This window comes from Nothobranchius furzeri, chromosome 7, assembly GCF_043380555.1.
Source record: "Nothobranchius furzeri strain GRZ-AD chromosome 7, NfurGRZ-RIMD1, whole genome shotgun sequence".
NCBI classification, from domain to species: domain Eukaryota; kingdom Metazoa; phylum Chordata; class Actinopteri; order Cyprinodontiformes; family Nothobranchiidae; genus Nothobranchius; species Nothobranchius furzeri.
In genome coordinates this window covers 24,248,441-24,270,583 of record NC_091747.1, presented here as the reverse complement: position 1 = coordinate 24,270,583, position 22,143 = coordinate 24,248,441, and the positions used below count along the sequence as shown (strand labels likewise).

Genomic DNA, 22,143 nt, shown 5'->3' with positions numbered 1-22,143 from the left:
CTATTGGATATCTCCAGGAGTTTGGATCAGCAAATTCAACTACAACTTTGTGTTTATGTTGAATATTTGGACAAATACCCGAGTCTGTTTATATTCACTCGCCTGGTTGAAAATATTTCTTTCCAAATATAAACTGATAATCACCTTAAATGGGTTCCCAAGGTGCAGCCTGCCGGCCATTTGCGACCCTCAGTGTGATTCTTCTCTGTCTATTGTAATTAAACACTTGAAATGTGTCTGCATCACAGGAAAAAGTATCTTTGCTTTATTTTAACAAAGCATCTCCTGTTTGTGTTCTGCCGCTGTCCTCTTCTCCACGCCTGTTAGATTACGAGTTTTGACTCTACAAACGGGTCCTTCAGGACAAGTTTTCTGACTAAATGAAGCATCTTTAGCATTGCTGCAGTCATCCAGCGACATGAAGCTGCTATTGATTGACGTTGCTGAATCATGGATCGTGTTTGAGGTGAACAACAACCTCACCTTCCATGTTGGAGGCTTATTGAAAACCATCGATTGTGATTCAACTTTCTCAGAGGAAACAATGTCTCAGGAATTAATCCCAACTTCCTGCTCAAGAACACATCAATCCATGAGATCTGTTTTGTGTCAGACATTTGAACTCGGTTCCAGCAGATCCTCCGCTTTTAGGGAAGTTTTAACTACGTGAAGCCAGTCCAGGCATCTTATTTAAATTACGTGTGATTGAAGATAATTAAACATTTTATTTCTCTTACTTTTGTCTTTAAGTATTTATTTGGAAACAAAAACAAGAGAATGAGGAGACTAAGAGGACAATACGTTTTTTAATTAATAAAGAAGCTAAAGCCCTGCAGGTTTTTACCTTCAGGCTGCAGAAGAAAACATTGAGATTTTTTATCTGATGCAGCTTGTTAACTTCTGTCTCTTCAGCTGAGTGATTGGTTTTGAATTTTTTTTAGACGGATTAGTCATGCAAAATTATAATTCAAAACGTTTCAGTGTTGAAATATAAAAATCTAAGGACTAGTAACTCTGACTAGCAGGTTAACCGCTTGGTAGAGCACCGGGTCCATTAACTTTACTGCAGCATTCAGTAAACTTGAATTTTAAAAAGCTGCAATATTCTCCAAATTCTTGGTATTCAAAACAGAGATGAACCCTTATATCTCACATTTATATCATTTTAACCCTTTGATGCATAATGGTCACTACAGTGGACAGGTATTCAAAATTAGAATTTATTTATTTTTGCTATTAAGCACAGCTGTTGAAGACTTTATTGCATTTGAGCCCCTCCATTTGGATTTCAGTAACTCAAGCCAACATATTTCATGTTCAGAATGCACGCTGTCCACTGAGGTGGACAAGTAATAAATTATTAGTAAATTATAAAAATTTACTAAAAATATTTGTTGAAATTTGTTTTATTCACACCTAAAGATGAAAGAAAAAAATGTTACAAAAATCATGGTTGGAGATTTCATAATTCATGCATCAAAGGGTTATTTTTTACATTATTGTTGTTTCAAAGTAACACAGAGCAGTTTTCTGCTCTGCCGCCCTACTGGTTGAAAGTGGAATTACAAGCAACCCTGCAGCAGCTTGCTATAGCTAGCGCTAACAACGAGCTAATCCTAACATGAGCCATTTAATACAAAAATAAATCACGAAGTAAAAAGATCATAATCATTATTACATACAAGTCTAGTAGCAACAAAGCCAGGTCACCATCAGTCTGTGATTATGTAGCGCCCTTAAGCTCCTTCAAGCTAGGCTGCCCCAATGTTCACTCTGGTTCTAGCCAGGGCTTAATTTGAGCCGGATCTTGCCGAAACAAGATCCGGGAACTGTCTTATTTTGAAAGGACCGTTCCGGCAACTGTCTGCTAGGATCCGGCAACTCACGCGATCAACTTCTGCTATACGCAGGGTTCGAATTACGGGTGAGCTAAAGGGATCCCGGCTCAGCCCATAGGATGACGCTCCTCTGCAAGCCCTCAGTTTACGCACCCAGGGGAGCCCGAAAGCGATCCTGGTTCAACTTATATTACATTATCTATGTGGACTCTCTGGGGATTATTTTGAGCTGAGAGGTGCAGAGCTCTGATCGTTGATGCGCTGCAGACAGATGCGTCCTAAGCACGGCCACAGTAACATTCTTAAAGTGAATCTATAAAAGAACTTTAACACACGATCGTTTCTGTCAGCTCATATACTTTAATGATTTCTGTCTTTTATTTGTGTCTGATGCGTTTCGCTGATGCGGAGCGAGCACGTCACCCGTTTTACCCTTGGTGACCACTGCACTGGTGCAGCCGGCGCGTAGCGCACTGTTGCATCTTCAAAAAATAAAATAACTTAGCCTTACTCCGGAGTGTCGTTGAAACTTGTTTACTGAACCGGCTATTCAGAACATGTACAGAACATCAGCATCCATTTGTTACTTACTACTCCCGGACACACTCTTCTTCTACTGTTCTTCCAACATCATGTAACACAGAGCCTCTACTGCCTCTCCTGGCCTTACCATTGTAACAACACCTCTTCTATTTCTTGGAGATGAATAACAGGAACCTGATATGTAGGCATCTGTGAATAAGAACTATTATGCGTACTCAGATATTTATATGAACAACTAATTCCTCACGATACCACATCTCCTCCCCCTTTAAGTCCAACTCCACCGTGATCTACAAAATAATGATTTATCTAAAGAATGCTTAACAAACAAGCAACACGTAATCATGGTAACCATCCAACCTAACATATATTCACTTATATCAGAACACTGTGTTGCTCTATTCCTGGAAGATCTCACACTATCTAACAAAGTCCTTTAAAGTCTCTGGTGGACGTCTCTCTCGCTGAGAACGTCGCAACACGGGTGACACGGAGGGGTCTCCAGGAGCCGGAGTCTCCGGAGCATCAGGCAACTCTGATGCCATAGGTTGTGGCGATGTCCCGGCTGGACAAAAGCACTCAGGCACTGCTTCTTGGTCCTGCAATGGCTCCACCTCCCTGTCCACTGTACTGGGCACAGTGTCACTGTACTGGGCCACTCTTGCTCTCACCTGATCCACGTGCCGCTTCATAGTTTGACCTGATCCAATGGTAACAATGTAAGACACTGGACCCGATGCTCTCACAATGACTGCAGGAATCCACTTCGGGCCATAGGAGTAGTTTCTGATGAAGACCTGGTCTCCTGGTGTGAAACTCCTCAGTCTTTTCTTGGTGTCATGATTTTCTTTCTGTTTCAATTGTTTGTGCTGCACTTTATTTTTTACATCAGGCATGAGCAGGTCCAAAACTGATCTGAGTCTCCGTGACATCATCAACTCTGCTGGTGATAAACCAGTAGTGGCGTGCGGCGTGATGCGATAACTGAACAGAAATCGAGACAGTCTGGTTTGCAAGGTATCACCTTTGACTTTCTTCATCCCCTCCTTAAAGGTCTGTACCGCCCTCTCAGCCAGCCCATTTGAAGAAGGGTGGAAAGGAGCAGATATCACATGGTCAATTCCATTCTGTTTCATGAATGACTCAAATTCAGCACTGGTGAAACATGTTCCGTTGTCTGAAACTAACATTTTAGGTAGCCCAAACACACTGAAACTCTGGCGCAGTTTCTCTACAGTCACCAGCGATGTCGAGGATTTCACAGGGTACACGTCCATCCACTTGGAATGAGCATCCACAATGATTAGAAACATCTCCCCGAGGAAAGGCCCTGCATAGTACACATGGATTCTGGACCATAGGGACTCCGGCCACTCCCACGGGTGCAATGGTGCGGTCGGTGGTGACTTATGGTGTTTCTGACACTCTTCACATGCCTGCACTTCTCTTTCAATGCTCTCATCCATCCCTGGCTACCATACATAAGACCTAGCCAAGCCTTTCATCTTCGACATACCTGTATGAGTCTGGTGCAGGAGTTTCAATATTTTGTCTCTGCCTTTGGTGGGAATAATTACTCTGGCTCCCCAGAGCACGCAACCATCCCTCACACTCAGTTCCAGCTTCCTCTGTCGATACGGTTTTAAACCGGCATCGGTCTGAACTGGCCAACCCTTTAAGGTGTACTCGTGTACTTGCGACAACACTACATCCTTCGCTGTCCAACGTTTGATCTGTGCAGTGTCCACCAAAGTGTCATCCAGTACATCCATCATTAAAACCTGCTCAGCCATTTCTTGCTCAGATGTTGAGTCTGGTACCGGCAACCGGCTGAGCGCATCCACGTTTTCATGGTGTTTACCTGGCTTGTACTTGATGTTGTACTCGTAAGCACTCAGTGTCACGGCCCATCGTTGTACTCTTGGTGAGCCCATCTGAGGTATAGGCTTCTTTTCATTGAACAGTGAGATTAGAGGCTTATGATGTGTGTAAATCGTGAAAACTCGGCCATACAAGTATTTGTGAAATTTCTTGATGCCAAATATCACCGCTAAGCCTTCTTTGTCCAGCTGAGAATACTTCCTTTCAGCAGGAGAGAGTGTGCGTGACATGAACCCCAAGGGTCTCTCACTTCCATCCTCCATCTTATGTGACAATACGGCACCTACGCCGTATGGGGATGCATCACAGGAGAGAACCAACTCCCGGTCAGCAGAATAATGAATTAACACCTCTGCTGAGTTCAACAGGTTCTTGGATTTCTGAAAGGCTTCCTCTTGTCTCTTTTGCCATGTCCACCGTACCTCGTGTCTCAAAAGTTCATGTAAGGGTGCCATTAGGGTTGCCAGGTTTGGAAGGAACTTGTTGTAGTAATTTAGCAACCCTAAGTATGCTTTCAGTTCAGTGACATTTGTGGGGGTAGGTGCATCCCTGATGGCTTTAACTTTCTTTTCCACTGGGTGGAGCCCCTGAGCATCCACTATGTGCCCCAAGTACTCCACTTCCTCTTGCATGAAAACACACTTGCACCTCTTTAACCTCAACCCAGCCTCCTCCAACCGGGTCAACACCTCATCCAGGTTTTTTAGATGGCTTTTCTCATCCACTCCAGTCACTAAGATGTCATCTAAATACACAGCTACCTGAGGTATCCCCTTCAAGAGACTTTCCATGGTCCTCTGGAATATTGCTGGAGCAGAGGCCACTCCAAAAGGCAATCTGTTATACGTGAACTGCCCCCTAGGTGTGTTTACTGTCACGTACTTTTTTGATTCGTCATCCAAGAGGATTTGCTGGTAAGCGTGGCTCATGTCTAATTTTGAGAACTGCTTACCCCCGGACAGTGTGGCAAACAAGTCCTCCATTCTGGGTAGGGGATACTGCTCCAGGGAAGCCACTGTATTTACAGTAAGCTTGTAATCTCCACACAGTCTTATTTTCCCCGTGGGCTTCAGAATTGGCACTACTGGTGCCGCCCATTCAGCATATTTAACTGGCAAGATGATGCCTTCTTTCAAAAGTCGATCTATTTCCTCGTTGACTTTTGCTCGCATAGCATAGGGAACAGAACGTGGACGGAAAAAACGTGGAGTGGCATCACCTTTCACATGAATCACAGCTTTCATGCCTTTCAGGGTGCCCAGCTCCTCTTTGAATACAGCCTCATGTTCATTTAACACCTGCTGAAGTGTTTTTTTCCGTTGTTTGGACTCGGTGCAGCTTTCTGTGGTTACGACTGTTTTTTACTTCATTCCAGTCCAATTTAATTTCCTCAAGCCAAGCGCGACCTAGCAAGTTGGGGCCGTCGCCTTCGACCACCACCAGAGGCAAATGTTTTTTCTGCTGCTTGTAATTTACACTGACTCGTGTTGCACCAATTACCTTAACAGGATCCCCTGTATAAGTTTCCAGTTTGATTTTAATGGGCTGCAGGCTAAGGGGCTTAGTGTTTTTTCCCGTTTCTCTGAATGTTGCTTCGTTCATGACGGTTAGGCAACACCCGGTGTCTAGTTCAAAGTTCACCCTTTTTCCATCAATTTGCATATCTACAGTGTAGGGGTCTACTTTCCTCAAGTGTACCACACTGCCACGCCCTAACTTGTACACTTTTCTTTTGTGCTCTTGACTGCACTTAACACAGTTCATCGTGAACGACTCATCCTCAGAGCTGTCAGTTTGGCCGTTATCTTTTTCCTCGCCCACTTTGTGAGTACGGTAGTGTGAACTCTGCTTTCTGTCTTTCTTTACATATGTCGATGCATACTTTTTCTGGTTCAGTTTAGTCTTGCTTCTACAAGCTCTGGCTATGTGTCCCACTTTACCACAAGCATGGCATTTTTCTTGTTTGTACTTACAGTCTGCCGCTGTGTGCTTAGTTCCTGTGCAACGATAACACTCCTTGCGTTCTCCTGTAAAGGTACGACTCTCCTGTTGTCCTTTGCTGAGGTTAAAACATTTTGCTGTCGCCCCTGAGGTTTGCAGATCCTGTGCATTTTTATTTGCAGTCTCCATGGCTACTGCAATTGACAGGGCCTTGTCAAACGTAAGATCTACTTCTGACAAGAGACGTCTCTGAATTCGGTCATCTTTAATTCCGCACACGATCCTGTCTCTCAACATCTGTTGTAACGTGTTGCCATAGTTACAATCCTGCGCCAGGCGACGCAGCTCCGCTACATATTCCATGACCGTTTCATCCGGCTTGCGGGAGCGAGAGTCAAATTTGTACCTTTGCACAATTTCACTGGGCTTCGGGTCAAAGTGATTTTTCATCAGCAGTACCAGCTCTTGGAAGGTCTTGTCTTTGGGTTTGGCCGGGCTGAGAAGGTTTCGCATCAAGCTGTACGTCGCTGCTCCGACGACACTTATTAAGATCGCTCTTTGTTTTTCTCCATCGTCGATCTCGTTAGCTGCGAAAAACTGCTCGAGTATTTCCGTATACTCATCCCAAGTCTGACTCTTTGGGTCGAACGCTACTAGCGTACCAATTGTAGCCATTTCTGCTTTGAGGTTACTGGCTTCTATTACCAGCCGACAAACTTTTGCATTCTTTGAAAAGCTAGCCCAAACCTGTAGCGGGCTCCGTCACTTTTTTTTTCTTCAGACCGGTCGAACCAAACTCCTTCCCCCTAAGCGTCCTCGTCGCCAAAAAGATGTTGCATCTTCAAAAAATAAAATAACTGAGCCTTACTCCGGAGTGTCGTTGAAACTTGTTTACTGAACCGGCTATTCAGAACATGTACAGAACATCAGCATCCATTTGTTACTTACTACTCCCGGACACACTCTTCTTCTACTGTTCTTCCAACATCATGTAACACAGAGCCTCTACTGCCTCTCCTGGCCTTACCATTGTAACAACACCTCTTCTATTTCTTGGAGATGAATAACAGGAACCTGATATGTAGGCATATGTGAATAAGAACTATTATGCGTACTCAGATATTGATATGAACAACTAATTCCTCACGATACCACATGCACACTCCGCTATTTTTGCAGTCGGTAGATCTTTTTAAACTGCAGTACAAAAGTAACTCATGAGGTGAAAAATATGAAGCCAGGTAGCAGTTTTTCTTTAGGACTGAGAGGAGATGCAGGAAGATAATAGAGACAGGACAGAAAATAGTCAAATAAAAAACAAGTTCGTTTTTGTACCTGGTGGTTGAAACAAGCAGACGCCATTGAAGGTAATCAGAAGTGAGGAACAGAAAATGAAATTATTCTTTCAGTGTTTAGATCAGCAGGAACTGTGAGAGGCTGCAGGTGCATCAGTGAGTTTGCTGCCGCTGCGCAGGGGGAGGGCTGAAGCAGGGGAACAGTAAAGATGCAAAAACTCTCATTGTTGTTTTTAACTGTCAACAACTCCAGCGAATCAACAGGACGCCAGGACGCCGGCATCTGTTTTGCCTTTAGTGAACTTTGGTTTGACGTCAGTATTTGCGTTCCGGGCAATGTTTCATTTACAAATGAAACACTGGTTCTAGCTCTTTGCTTCACCTCTAAAGACATTACTCTCTTACTTTTACTTTGAAGCTCTGCCATGATGTCAATAGAAAAGCAAACTTCTTCTTTTTCTTGTTCTCCTTTATATTGACCGCTCCACAAAACTGTTAAGTGTGGTTTTTATTCAGCAGAGGCCTGCAGAGTGGTGCCAAATATGAAACTGGTCGACAATCACTGAGATCAATGTTACAGCTCTAGATTAAAGTTTAAAAGACTGTTTAGTGTTACTTTAACTCAAGTCCCCTTGAATTAACCAAAAATGTGAAAGTGTTTGTATTTCTTTCATCATTTTTTCTTCTTAGTGTGGACCTGAAAGAGTTAACTGATGTAAGGAACTGATCCAGAGGTTTTTCTTTGGACTTTTGCTGCCTTTCTGTTTAAGTTTGAATTCTTTTACCTCTGCATGCTGAGGATTTCTTCTTTACCTGTGACTTTACAGTCTTTTAGACATAAAAAGCTCCTAAATTATTATTTTTATTGGTTGAGTTTATGGTTACAGGGTTTTTATCTGTTTTAATAAGAAGGAGAAAATTAGTAGGAAGCAGCTGAAAACACATTAACAAGCTTTTCACTAGTAAAAGGTGCCATATAAAGATGTTTTACTTCCTAACTCAAGGGATGAGCCAGTATTGTTTTGGCATGTACAGACAACAAAGAACCAGACTTGAACAAGATTTTAGCTCCAAATCTGTGACTCTTGATGAGCTGTTAGCTGATGATTGGCAGCAGGATGAAACCTAGAAATATTTATGATTTCATGTCATACAATAAACCATGGTGATCATCTCATAACTTCTCTGTGGCCAGTGCATGTTAACACTCATCAAACATTTGTAATGTATGTTGGAGGTTCGGGGGTGTTGGTATGCATTTGTCAGGTCGTCCGCTAACGGAGCACCATGGTGTAATTAGCTCATTCAAGAACCGGTTTCTGAAACCGCCTGATTCTAAGAGAAAAACACTAAAAGTGTCCAAATAAATGAATAAACTCAAGTATGAAAAAGTAAAAACTAGAATAAATGAGCAGAAATAAAACTGAGATAAATCCTGTAATAATACTGTATGAAATGGGATTTATTATTATTAAAATCCGCTCTAATTACACAGTGGTGTCTCTTTCTGTTTCAGCAAAAGCATAACAGCATAAAACTAAAATGTAATTGTCTTAAGATATTAACTTTATTGCCGTGTATAATAGTGATTAATAAAAGAGCAGCTGATGAAAATGTTTTAGTCCCTGTGCCAGCCCAGGTTCCCTCTTGTGTCTTTCCTTCTCCGAGCCACTTCAGCTGTTCTCCTTGTGCCGCAGGCTGCAAGATGCGAACGTTGGACAGCGGAATTGGGACCATCTCTCTCCCAGAATCCTGCTCCTTCTTCTCCTCCATCCTGCAACTCCTCCCCAAATCCTCCTCCATCCCAGAACAGTCCCTCAGCCCCCCCAGCATTCCTGGTTCCTCCAGCGAGGAGGTGTCTCCTTCCCCATTACCTCGATGGAGAATACCCTCCAGCTTTAAGGACAGCGGCCACGCTGGGGTGCCGACCTCCCTGTCTGACTCTTCCATGACCCACATCCCATCTGTGCCTTTCCCCACTGTGGCCTTCCTCCAGCCCCTTCAACCCTCGTCTGAACCCATCATGACCTCTACCAGTGTGTGTGACACCCAGAGCCGGCTACCCAGACTACCCAGAGGTACTTTACTGTGAGACCTGTTGGTTCCTGCATGGTAGTTGTGTCAAAACCTGCTCCTGGTGGGCCACTCCTGCAGGTTTAGGTGTTTTCTGCTCCAACAGGCTTCAGCAGAACACTCTAAATGTGTACTTCAACCTTTGAGTCACACAAGAAACAACTAAAACATAAAAGGACCTCTGCTTGTGACAAGCAGCAAACTTCAAATAGGCTGCACATAAATATGAACATAAAGTCCACATTCAGGTGTTTTATTCTGCTCTGCTGTCAGAAGCTAAAACTATGTAAGTCAGCAATGAATATTAATAAGTCAATGGAAACATTCTATTAGTATTAAACTGGTCTATAACTCTTGGTTTCATGTGAGCTTCTTATTGTTGCATCATTAAAAGATCCCAATACTAAACTAAAACAGGAGATTTGATGCTCTGGAGCAGGCATTTGTCATGAATCCTTTTGTTTATGATAAAACATGGAGACCATGAAAACCTCTGAAATAAGTTTACTTCTATGTTGTTGTTTTTTCAGGTGGAATGGAACCAAACAAGTTGACTCACATTAAATCAAAAACACGAACAACTCCGAGCCAGCAGAAGGAACAGACGAGAATACAACTCGCCAACTGTAAGAACCTCGATCATTCACGGCGGCATCTCAGTTTAATATAGAACAAAAACCAAAGTTGCTGGATAGATTCTACATGATTAACCATCTACATGATCTCTACATGATTAACCATCTACATGATCTCTACATGATTAACCATCTACATGATCTCTACATGATTAACCATCTACATGATCTCTACATGATTAACCATCTACATGGTCTCTACAGGATTAACCATCTACATGGTCTTTACATGATTAACCATCTACATGATCTCTACGTGATTAACAATCTACATGATTAACCATCTACATGATCTCTACATGATTAACCATCTACATGATCTCTACATGATTAACCATCTACATGGTCTCTACATGATTAACCATCTACATGATCTCTACATGATTAACCATCTACATGATCTCTTCGTGATTAACCATCTACATGGTCTCTACATGATTAACCATCTACATGATTAACCATCTACATGATCTCTACATGATTAACCATCTACATGATTAACCATCTACATGATCTCTACATGATTAACCATCTATATGATTAACCATCTACATGATCTCTACATGATTAACCATCTACGTGATCTCTACATGATTAACCATCTACATGATCTCTACATGATTAACCATCTACATGATCTCTACATGATTAACCATCTACATGATCTCTACATGATTAACCATCTACATGATCTCTACATGATTAACCATCTACATGGTCTCTACATGATTAACCATCTACATGATCTCTACATTATAACCATCTACATGATCTCTACATCAGTGACCATCTACATGATTTCTACATGATTAACCATCTACATGGTCTCTACATGATTAACCATCTACATGATCTCTACATGATTAACCATCTACATGATCTCTACATGATTAACCATCTACATGATCTCTACATGATTAACCATCTACATGATCTCTACATGATTAACCATCTACATGGTCTCTACATGATTAACCATCTACATGATCTCTACATGATTAACCATCTACATGATCTCTACGTGATTAACCATCTACATGATTAACCATCTACATGATCTCTATATGATTAACCATCTACATGATCTCTACATGATTAACCATCTACATGGTCTCTACATGATTAACCATCTACATGGTCTCTACATGATTAACCATCTACATGGTCTCTACATGATTAACCATCTACATGATCTCTACATGATTAAACATCTACATGATCTCTACATGATTAACTATCGACATGGTCTCTACATGATTAACCATCTACATGATCTCTACATGATTAACCATCTACATGGTCTCTACATGATTAACCATCTACATGATCTCTACATGATTAACCATCTACATGGTCTCTACATGATTAACCATCTACATGATCTCTACATGATTAACCATCTACATGATCTCTACATGATTAACCATCTACATGGTCTCTACATGATTAACCATCTACATGGTCTCTACATGATTAACCATCTACATGATCTCTACATGATTAACCATCTACATGGTCTCTACATGATTAACCATCTACATGATCTCTACATCAGTGACCATCTACATGATCTCTACATGATTAACCATCTACATGGTCTCTACATGATTAACCATCTACATGATCTCTACATGATTAACCATCTACATGATCTCTACATGATTAACCATCTACATGATCTCTACATGTTTAACCATCTACATGGTCTCTACATGATTAACCATCTACATGGTCTCTACATGATTAACCATCTACATAGTCTCTACATGATTAACCATCTACATGATCTCTACATGATTAACCATCTACATAATCTCTACATGAGTGACCATCTACATGATGTCTACATGATTAACCATCTACATGATCTCTACAAATTAACCATCTACATGATCTCTACATGATTAACCATCTACATGATCTCTACATGATTAACCATCTACATGGTCTCTACATGATTAACCATCTACATGATCTCTACATGATTAACCATCTACATGATCTCTACATGATTAACCATCCGCATGATCTCTACATGACTGACCATCTACATGATCTCTACATGATTAACCATCTACATGATCTCTACATGATTAACCATCTACATGGTCTCTACATGATTAACCATCTACATGATCTCTACATGATTAACCATGTACATGATCTCTACATGATTAACCATCTACATGATCTCTACATGATTAACCATCTACATGATCTCTACATGATTAACCAACTACATGATCTCTACATGATTAACCATCTACATGATCTCTACATGATTAACCATCTACATGGTCTCTACATGATTAACCATCTACACGATCTCTACATGATTAACCATCTACATGGTCTCTACATGATTAACCATCTACATGATCTCTACATGATTGACCATCTACATGGTCTCTACATGATTGACCATCTACATGACCTCTACATGATTAACCATCTACATGGTCTCTACATGAGTGACCATCTACATGATCTCTACATGACTAACCATCTACATGATCTCTACATGATTAACCATCTACATGATCTCTACATGATTAACCATCTACATGATCTCTACATGATTAAACATCTACATGATCTCTACATGATTAACCATCTACATGATCTCTACATCAGTGACCATCTACATGATCTCTACATGATTAACCATCTACATGGTCTCTACATGATTAACCATCTACATGATCTCTACATGATTAACCATCTACATGATCTCTACATGATTAACCATCTACATGATCTCTACATGTTTAACCATCTACATGGTCTCTACATGATTAACCATCTACATGGTCTCTACATGATTAACCATCTACATAGTCTCTACATGATTAACCATCTACATGATCTCTACATGATTAACCATCTACATAATCTCTACATGAGTGACCATCTACATGATGTCTACATGATTAACCATCTACATGATCTCTACAAATTAACCATCTACATGATCTCTACATGATTAACCATCTACATGATCTCTACATGATTAACCATCTACATGGTCTCTACATGATTAACCATCTACATGATCTCTACATGATTAACCATCTACATGATCTCTACATGATTAACCATCCGCATGATCTCTACATGACTGACCATCTACATGATCTCTACATGATTAACCATCTACATGATCTCTACATGATTAACCATCTACATGGTCTCTACATGATTAACCATCTACATGATCTCTACATGATTAACCATGTACATGATCTCTACATGATTAACCATCTACATGATCTCTACATGATTAACCATCTACATGATCTCTACATGATTAACCAACTACATGATCTCTACATGATTAACCATCTACATGATCTCTACATGATTAACCATCTACATGGTCTCTACATGATTAACCATCTACACGATCTCTACATGATTAACCATCTACATGGTCTCTACATGATTAACCATCTACATGATCTCTACATGATTGACCATCTACATGGTCTCTACATGATTGACCATCTACATGACCTCTACATGATTAACCATCTACATGGTCTCTACATGAGTGACCATCTACATGATCTCTACATGACTAACCATCTACATGATCTCTACATGATTAACCATCTACATGATCTCTACATGATTAACCATCTACATGATCTCTACATGATTAAACATCTACATGATCTCTACATGATTAACCATCTACATGGTCTCTACATGATTAACCATCTACATGATCTCTACATGATTAACCATCTACATGGTCTCTACATGATTAACCATCTACATGGTCTCTACATGATTAACCATCTACATGGTCTCTACATGATTAACCATCTACATGATCTCTACATAATTAACCTTCTACATGGTCTCTACATGATTAACCATCTACATGGTCTCTACATGATTAACCATCTACATGGTCTCTACATGATTAACCATCTACATGATCTCTACATGATTAACCATCTACATGATCTCTACATGATTAACCATCTACATGATCTCTACATGATTGACCATCTATATGGTCTCTACATGATTAACCATCTACATGATCTCTACATGATTAACCATCTACATGATCTCTACATGATTAACCATCTACATGATCTCTACGTGATTAACCATCTACATGATTAACCATCTACATGATCTCTACATGATTAACCATCTACATGATCTCTACATGATTAACCATCTACATGGTCTCTACATGATTAACCATCTACATGATCTCTACATGATTAACCATCTACATGGTCTCTACATGATTAACCATCTACATGGTCTCTACATGATTAACCATCTACATGGTCTCTACATGATTAACCATCTACATGATCTCTACATGATTAACCATCTACATGATCTCTACATGATTAACCATCTACATGATCTTTACATGATTAACCATCTATATGGTCTCTACATGATTAACCATCTACATGATCTCTACATGATTAACCATCTACATGATCTCTACATGATTAACCATCTACATGATCTCTACGTGATTAACCATCTACATGATTAACCATCTACATGATCTCTACATGATTAACCATCTACATGATCTCTACATGATTAACCATCTAAATGGTCTCTACATGATTAACCATCTACATGATCTCTACATGATTAACCATCTACATGATCTCTTCGTGATTAACCATCTACATGGTCTCTACATGATTAACCATCTACATGATTAACCATCTACATGATCTCTACATGACTAACCATCTACATGATTAACCATCTACATGGTCTCTACATGATTAACCATCCACATAGTCTCTACATGATTAACCATCTACATGATCTCTACATGATTAACCATCTACATGATCTCTACATGATTAACCATCTACATGGTCTCTACATGATTAACCATCTACATGGTCTCTATTTGATTAACCGTCTACATGATCTCTACATGATTAACCATCTACATGATCTCTACGTGATTAACCATCTACATGGTCTCTACATGATTAAACATCTACATGATTAACCATCTACATGGTCTCTACATGATTAACCATCTACATGATCTCTACATGATTAACCATCTACATGATCTCTACATGATTAACCATCTGCATGGTCTCTACATGATTAACCATCTACAAGATCTCTACATGATTAACCATCTACATGGTCTCTACATGATTAACCATCTACATGGTCTCTACATGATTAACCATCTACATGATCTCTACATGATTAACCATCTACATGATCTCTACATGATTAACCATCTACATGGTCTCTACATGATTAACCATCCACATAGTCTCTACATGATTAACCATCTACATGATCTCTACATGATTAACCATCTACATGATCTCTACATGATTAACCATCTACATGGTCTCTACATGATTAACCATCTACATGGTCTCTATTTGATTAACCATCTACATGATCTCTACATGATTAACCATCTACATGATCTCTACGTGATTAACCATCTACATGGTCTCTACATGATTAAACATCTACATGATTAACCATCTACATGGTCTCTACATGATTAACCATCTACATGATCTCTACATGATTAACCATCTACATGGTCTCTACATGATTAACCATCTACATGATCTCTACATGATTAACCATCTACATGGTCTCTACATGATTAACCATCTACAAGATCTCTACATGATTAACCATCTACATGGTCTCTACATGATTAACCATCTACATGGTCTCTACATGATTAACCATCTACATGATCTCTACATGATTAACCATCTACATGATCTCTAAATGATTAACCATCTACATGATCTCTACATGATTAACCATCTACATGGTCTCTACATGATTAACCATCTACATGATCTCTACATGATTAACCATCTACATGGTCTCTACTTGATTAACCATCTACATGATCTCTACATGATTAACCATCTACATGGTCTCTTCAGGATTAACCATCTACATGGTCTCTACATGATTAACCATCTACATGATCTCTACATGATTAACCATCTACCTGATCTCTACATGATTAACCATCTACATGGTCTCTACATGATTAACCATCTACATGGTCTCTACATGATTAATCATCTTCATGGTCTCTACATGATTAACCATCTACATGGTCTCTACATGATTAACCATCTACATGATCTCTACATGATTAACCATCTACATGGTCTCTACATGATTAACCATCTACATGGTCTCTACATGATTAACAATCTACATGATCTCTACATGATTAACCATCTACATGGTCTCTACATGATTAACCATCTTCATGGTCTCTACATGATTAACCATCTACATGGTCTCTACATGATTAACCATCTACATGATCTCTACATGATTAACCATCTACATGGTCTCTACATGATTAACCATCTACATGGTCTCTACATGATTAACCATCTACATGATCTCTACATGATTAACCATCTACATGATCTCTACATGATTAACCATCTACATGATCTCTACGTGATTAACCATCTACATGATCTCTACGTGATTAACCATCTACATGGTCTCTACATGATTAAACATCTACATGATTAACCATCTACATGGTCTCTTCATGATTAACCATCTACATGATCTCTACATGATTAACCATCTACATGATCTCTACATGATTAACCATCTACATGGTCTCTACATGATTAACCATCTACAAGATCTCTACATGATTAACCATCTACATGGTCTCTACATGATTAACCATCTACATGGTCTCTACATGATTAACCATCTACATGATCTCTACATGATTAACCATCTACATGATCTCTACGTGATTAACCATCTACATGGTCTCTACATGATTAAACATCTACATGATTAACCATCTACATGGTCTCTACATGATTAACCATCTACATGATCTCTACATGATTAACCATCTACATGATCTCTACATGATTAACCATCTACATGATCTCTACATGATTAACCATCTACAAGATTTCTACATGATTAACTATCTACATGGTCTCTACATGATTAACCATCTACATGGTCTCTACATGATTAACCATCTACATGATCTCTACATGATTAACCATCTACATGATCTCTACGTGATTAACCATCTACATGGTCTCTACATGATTAACCATCTACATGATTAACCATCTACATGGTCTCTACATGATTAACCATCTACATGATCTCTACATGATTAACCATCTACATGATCTCTACATGATTAACCATCTACATGGTCTCTACATGATTAACCATCTACAAGATCTCTACATGATTAACCATCTACATGGTCTCTACATGATTAACCATCTACATGGTCTCTACATGATTAACCATCTACATGATCTCTACATAATTAACCGTCTGCATGATCTCTACATGATTAACCATCTACATGATCTCTACATGATTAACCATCTACATGGTCTCTACATGATTAACCATCTACATGATCTCTACATGATTAACCATCTACATGGTCTCATCTTGATTAACCATCTACATGATCTCTACATGATTAACCATCTACATGATCTCTACATGATTAACCATCTACATGATCTCTACATGATTAACCATCTACATGATCTCTACATGATTAACCATCTACATGGTCTCTACATGATTAACCATCTACATGATCTCTACATGATTGACCATCTACATGGTCTCTACATGATTAACCATCTACATGATCTCTACATGATTGGCCATCTACATGGTCTCTACATGACTTACCATCTACATGATCTCTACATGATTAACCATCTACATGGTCTCTACATGAGTGACCATCTACATGATCTCTACATGACTAACCATCTACATGATCTCTACATGATTAACCATCTACATGATTAACCATCTACATGATCTCTACATGATTAAACATCTACATGATCTCTACATGATTAACTATCTAAATGGTCTCTACATGATTAACCATCTACATGATCTCTACATGATTAACCATCTACATGGTCTCTACTTGATTAACCATCTACATGATCTCTACATGGTTAACCATCTACATGATCTCTACATGATTAACCATATACATGGTCTCTACTTGATTAACCATCTACATGATCTCTACATGGTTAACCATCTACATGATCTCTACATGATTAACCATCTACATGATCTCTACATGATTAACCATCTACATGATCTCTACATGATTAACCATCTACACGATCTCTACATGATTAACCATCTACATGATCTCTACCTGATTAACCATCTACATGATCTCTACATGATTAACCATCTACACGGTCTCTACTTGATTAACCATCTACATGATCTCTACATGATTAACCATCTACATGTTCTCTACGTGATTAACCATCTACATGGTCTCTACATGATTAACCATCTACATGATTAACCATCTACATGATCTCTACATGATTAACCATCTACATGATCTCTACATGATTAACCATCTACATGGTCTCTACATGATTAACCATCCACATAGTCTCTACATGATTAACCATCTACATGATCTCTACATGATTAACCATCTACATGATCTCTACATGATTAACCATCTACATGGTCTCTACATGATTAACCATCTACATGGTCTCTATTTGATTAACCATCTACATGATCTCTACATGATTAACCATCTACATGATCTCTACGTGATTAACCATCTACATGGTCTCTACATGATTAAACATCTACATGATTAACCATCTACATGGTCTCTACATGATTAACCATCTACATGATCTCTACATGATTAACCATCTACATGATCTCTACATGATTAACCATCTACATGATCTCTACATGATTAACCATCTGCATGGTCTCTACATGATTAACCATCTACAAGATCTCTACATGATTAATCATGTACATGGTCTCTACATGATTAACCATCTACATGGTCTCTACATGATTAACCATCTACATGATTAACCATCTACATGATCTCTACATGATTAACCATCTACATGATCTCTACATGATTAACCATCTACATGGTCTCTACATGATTAACCATCCACATAGTCTCTACATGATTAACCATCTACATGATCTCTACATGATTAACCATCTACATGATCTCTACATGATTAACCATCTACATGGTCTCTACATGATTAACCATCTACATGGTCTCTATTTGATTAACCATCTACATGATCTCTACATGATTAACCATCTACATGATCTCTACGTGATTAACCATCTACATGGTCTCTACATGATTAAACATCTACATGATTAACCATCTACATGGTCTCTACATGATTAACCATCTACATGATCTCTACATGATTAACCATCTACATGGTCTCTACATGATTAACCATCTACATGATCTCTACATGATTAACCATCTACATGGTCTCTACATGATTAACCATCTACAAGATCTCTACATGATTAACCATCTACATGGTCTCTACATGATTAACCATCTACATGGTCTCTACATGATTAACCATCTACATGATCTCTACATGATTAACCATCTACATGATCTCTACATGATTAACCATCTACATGATCTCTACATGATTAACCATCTACATGATCTCTACATGATTAACCATCTACATGATCTCTACGTGATTAACCATCTACATGGTCTCTACATGATTAAACATCTACATGATTAACCATCTACATGATCTCTACATGATTAACCATCTGCATGGTCTCTACATGATTAACCATCTACAAGATCTCTACATGATTAACCATCTACATGGTCTCTACATGATTAACCATCTACATGGTCTCTACATGATTAACCATCTACATGATTAACCATCTACATGATCTCTACATGATTAACCATCTACATGATCTCTACATGATTAACCATCTACATGGTCTCTACATGATTAACCATCCACATAGTCTCTACATGATTAACCATCTACATGATCTCTACATGATTAACCATCTACATGATCTCTACATGATTAACCATCTACATGGTCTCTACATGATTAACCATCTACATGGTCTCTATTTGATTAACCATCTACATGATCTCTACATGATTAACCATCTACATGATCTCTACGTGATTAACCATCTACATGATCTCTACATGATTAACCATCTACATGGTCTCTACATGATTAACCATCTACATGATCTCTACATGATTAACCATCTACATGGTCTCTACTTGATTAACCATCTACATGATCTCTACATGATTAACCATCTACACGGTCTCTACTTGATTAACCATCTACATGATCTCTACATGATTAACCATCTACATGTTCTGTACGTGATTAACCATCTACATGGTCTCTACATGATTAACCATCTACATGATTAACCATCTACATGATCTCTACATGATTAACCATCTACATGATCTCTACATGATTAACCATCTACATGGTCTCTACATGATTAACCATCCACATAGTCTCTACATGATTAACCATCTACATGATCTCTACATGATTAACCATCTACATGATCTCTACATGATTAACCATCTACATGGTCTCTACATGATTAACCATCTACATGGTCTCTATTTGATTAACCATCTACATGATCTCTACATGATTAACCATCTACATGATCTCTACGTGATTAACCATCTACATGGTCTCTACATGATTAAACATCTACATGATTAACCATCTACATGGTCTCTACATGATTAACCATCTACATGATCTCTACATGATTAACCATCTACATGATCTCTACATGATTAACCATCTACATGATCTCTACATGATTAACCATCTACATGGTCTCTACATGATTAACCATCTACATGGTCTCTACATGATTAACCATCTACATGGTCTCTACATGATTAACCATCTACATGGTCTCTACATGATTAACCATCTACATGATTAACCATCTACATGATCTCTACATGATTAACCATCTACATGATCTCTACATGATTAACCATCTACATGGTCTCTACATGATTAACCATCCACATAGTCTCTACATGATTAACCATCTACATGATCTCTACATGATTAACCATCTACATGGTCTCTACATGATTAACCATCTACATGGTCTCTATTTGATTAACCATCTACATGATCTCTACATGATTAACCATCTACATGATCTCTACGTGATTAACCATCTACATGGTCTCTACATGATTAAACATCTACATGATTAACCATCTACATGGTCTCTACATGATTAACCATCTACATGATCTCTACATGATTAACCATCTACATGATCTCTACATGATTAACCATCTACATGGTCTCTACATGATTAACCATCTACATGGTCTCTATTTGATTAACCATCTACATGATCTCTACATGATTAACCATCTACATGATCTCTACGTGATTAACCATCTACATGGTCTCTACATGATTAACCATCTACATGGTCTCTACATGATTAACCATCTACATGGTCTCTATTTGATTAACCATCTACATGGTCTCTACATGATTAACCATCTACATGATCTCTACATGATTAACCATCTACATGATCTCTACATGATTAACCATCTACATGATCTCTACATGATTAACCATCTGCATGGTCTCTACATGATTAACCATCTACAAGATCTCTACATGATTAACCATCTACATGGTCTCTACATGATTAACCATCTACATGATCTCTACATGATTAACCATCTACATGATCTCTACATGATTAACCATCTGCATGGTCTCTACATGATTAACCATCTACAAGATCTCTACATGATTAACCATCTACATGGTCTCTACATGATTAACCATCTACATGGTCTCTACATGATTAACCATCTACATGATTAACCATCTACATGATCTCTACATGATTAACCATCTACATGATCTCTACATGATTAACCATCTACATGGTCTCTACATGATTAACCATCCACATAGTCTCTACATGATTAACCATCTACATGATCTCTACATGATTAACCATCTACATGATCTCTACATGATTAAC

The 22,143-nt window shown here is 38.7% G+C and overlaps 1 protein-coding gene across 4 annotated transcripts in view; it reads left to right on the top strand.

Annotated features, from left to right (window-relative positions):
- Positions 1-22,143, top strand: part of LOC107396311 (nck-associated protein 5) — a 150,794-nt gene that overhangs the window by 72,751 nt on the left and 55,900 nt on the right. For 2 of the 4 annotated variants that reach the window (XM_070552924.1, XM_070552925.1), the window contains 2 exons: positions 9,196-9,576; positions 10,102-10,197. In XM_070552924.1, coding sequence (XP_070409025.1) covers positions 9,196-9,576; positions 10,102-10,197 — 477 coding nt within the window. Of the gene's footprint in view, positions 1-9,195; positions 9,577-10,101; positions 10,198-22,143 lie in introns of those variants that run through there. The other 2 variants (XM_070552926.1, XM_070552927.1) reach the window with 2 other exon arrangements.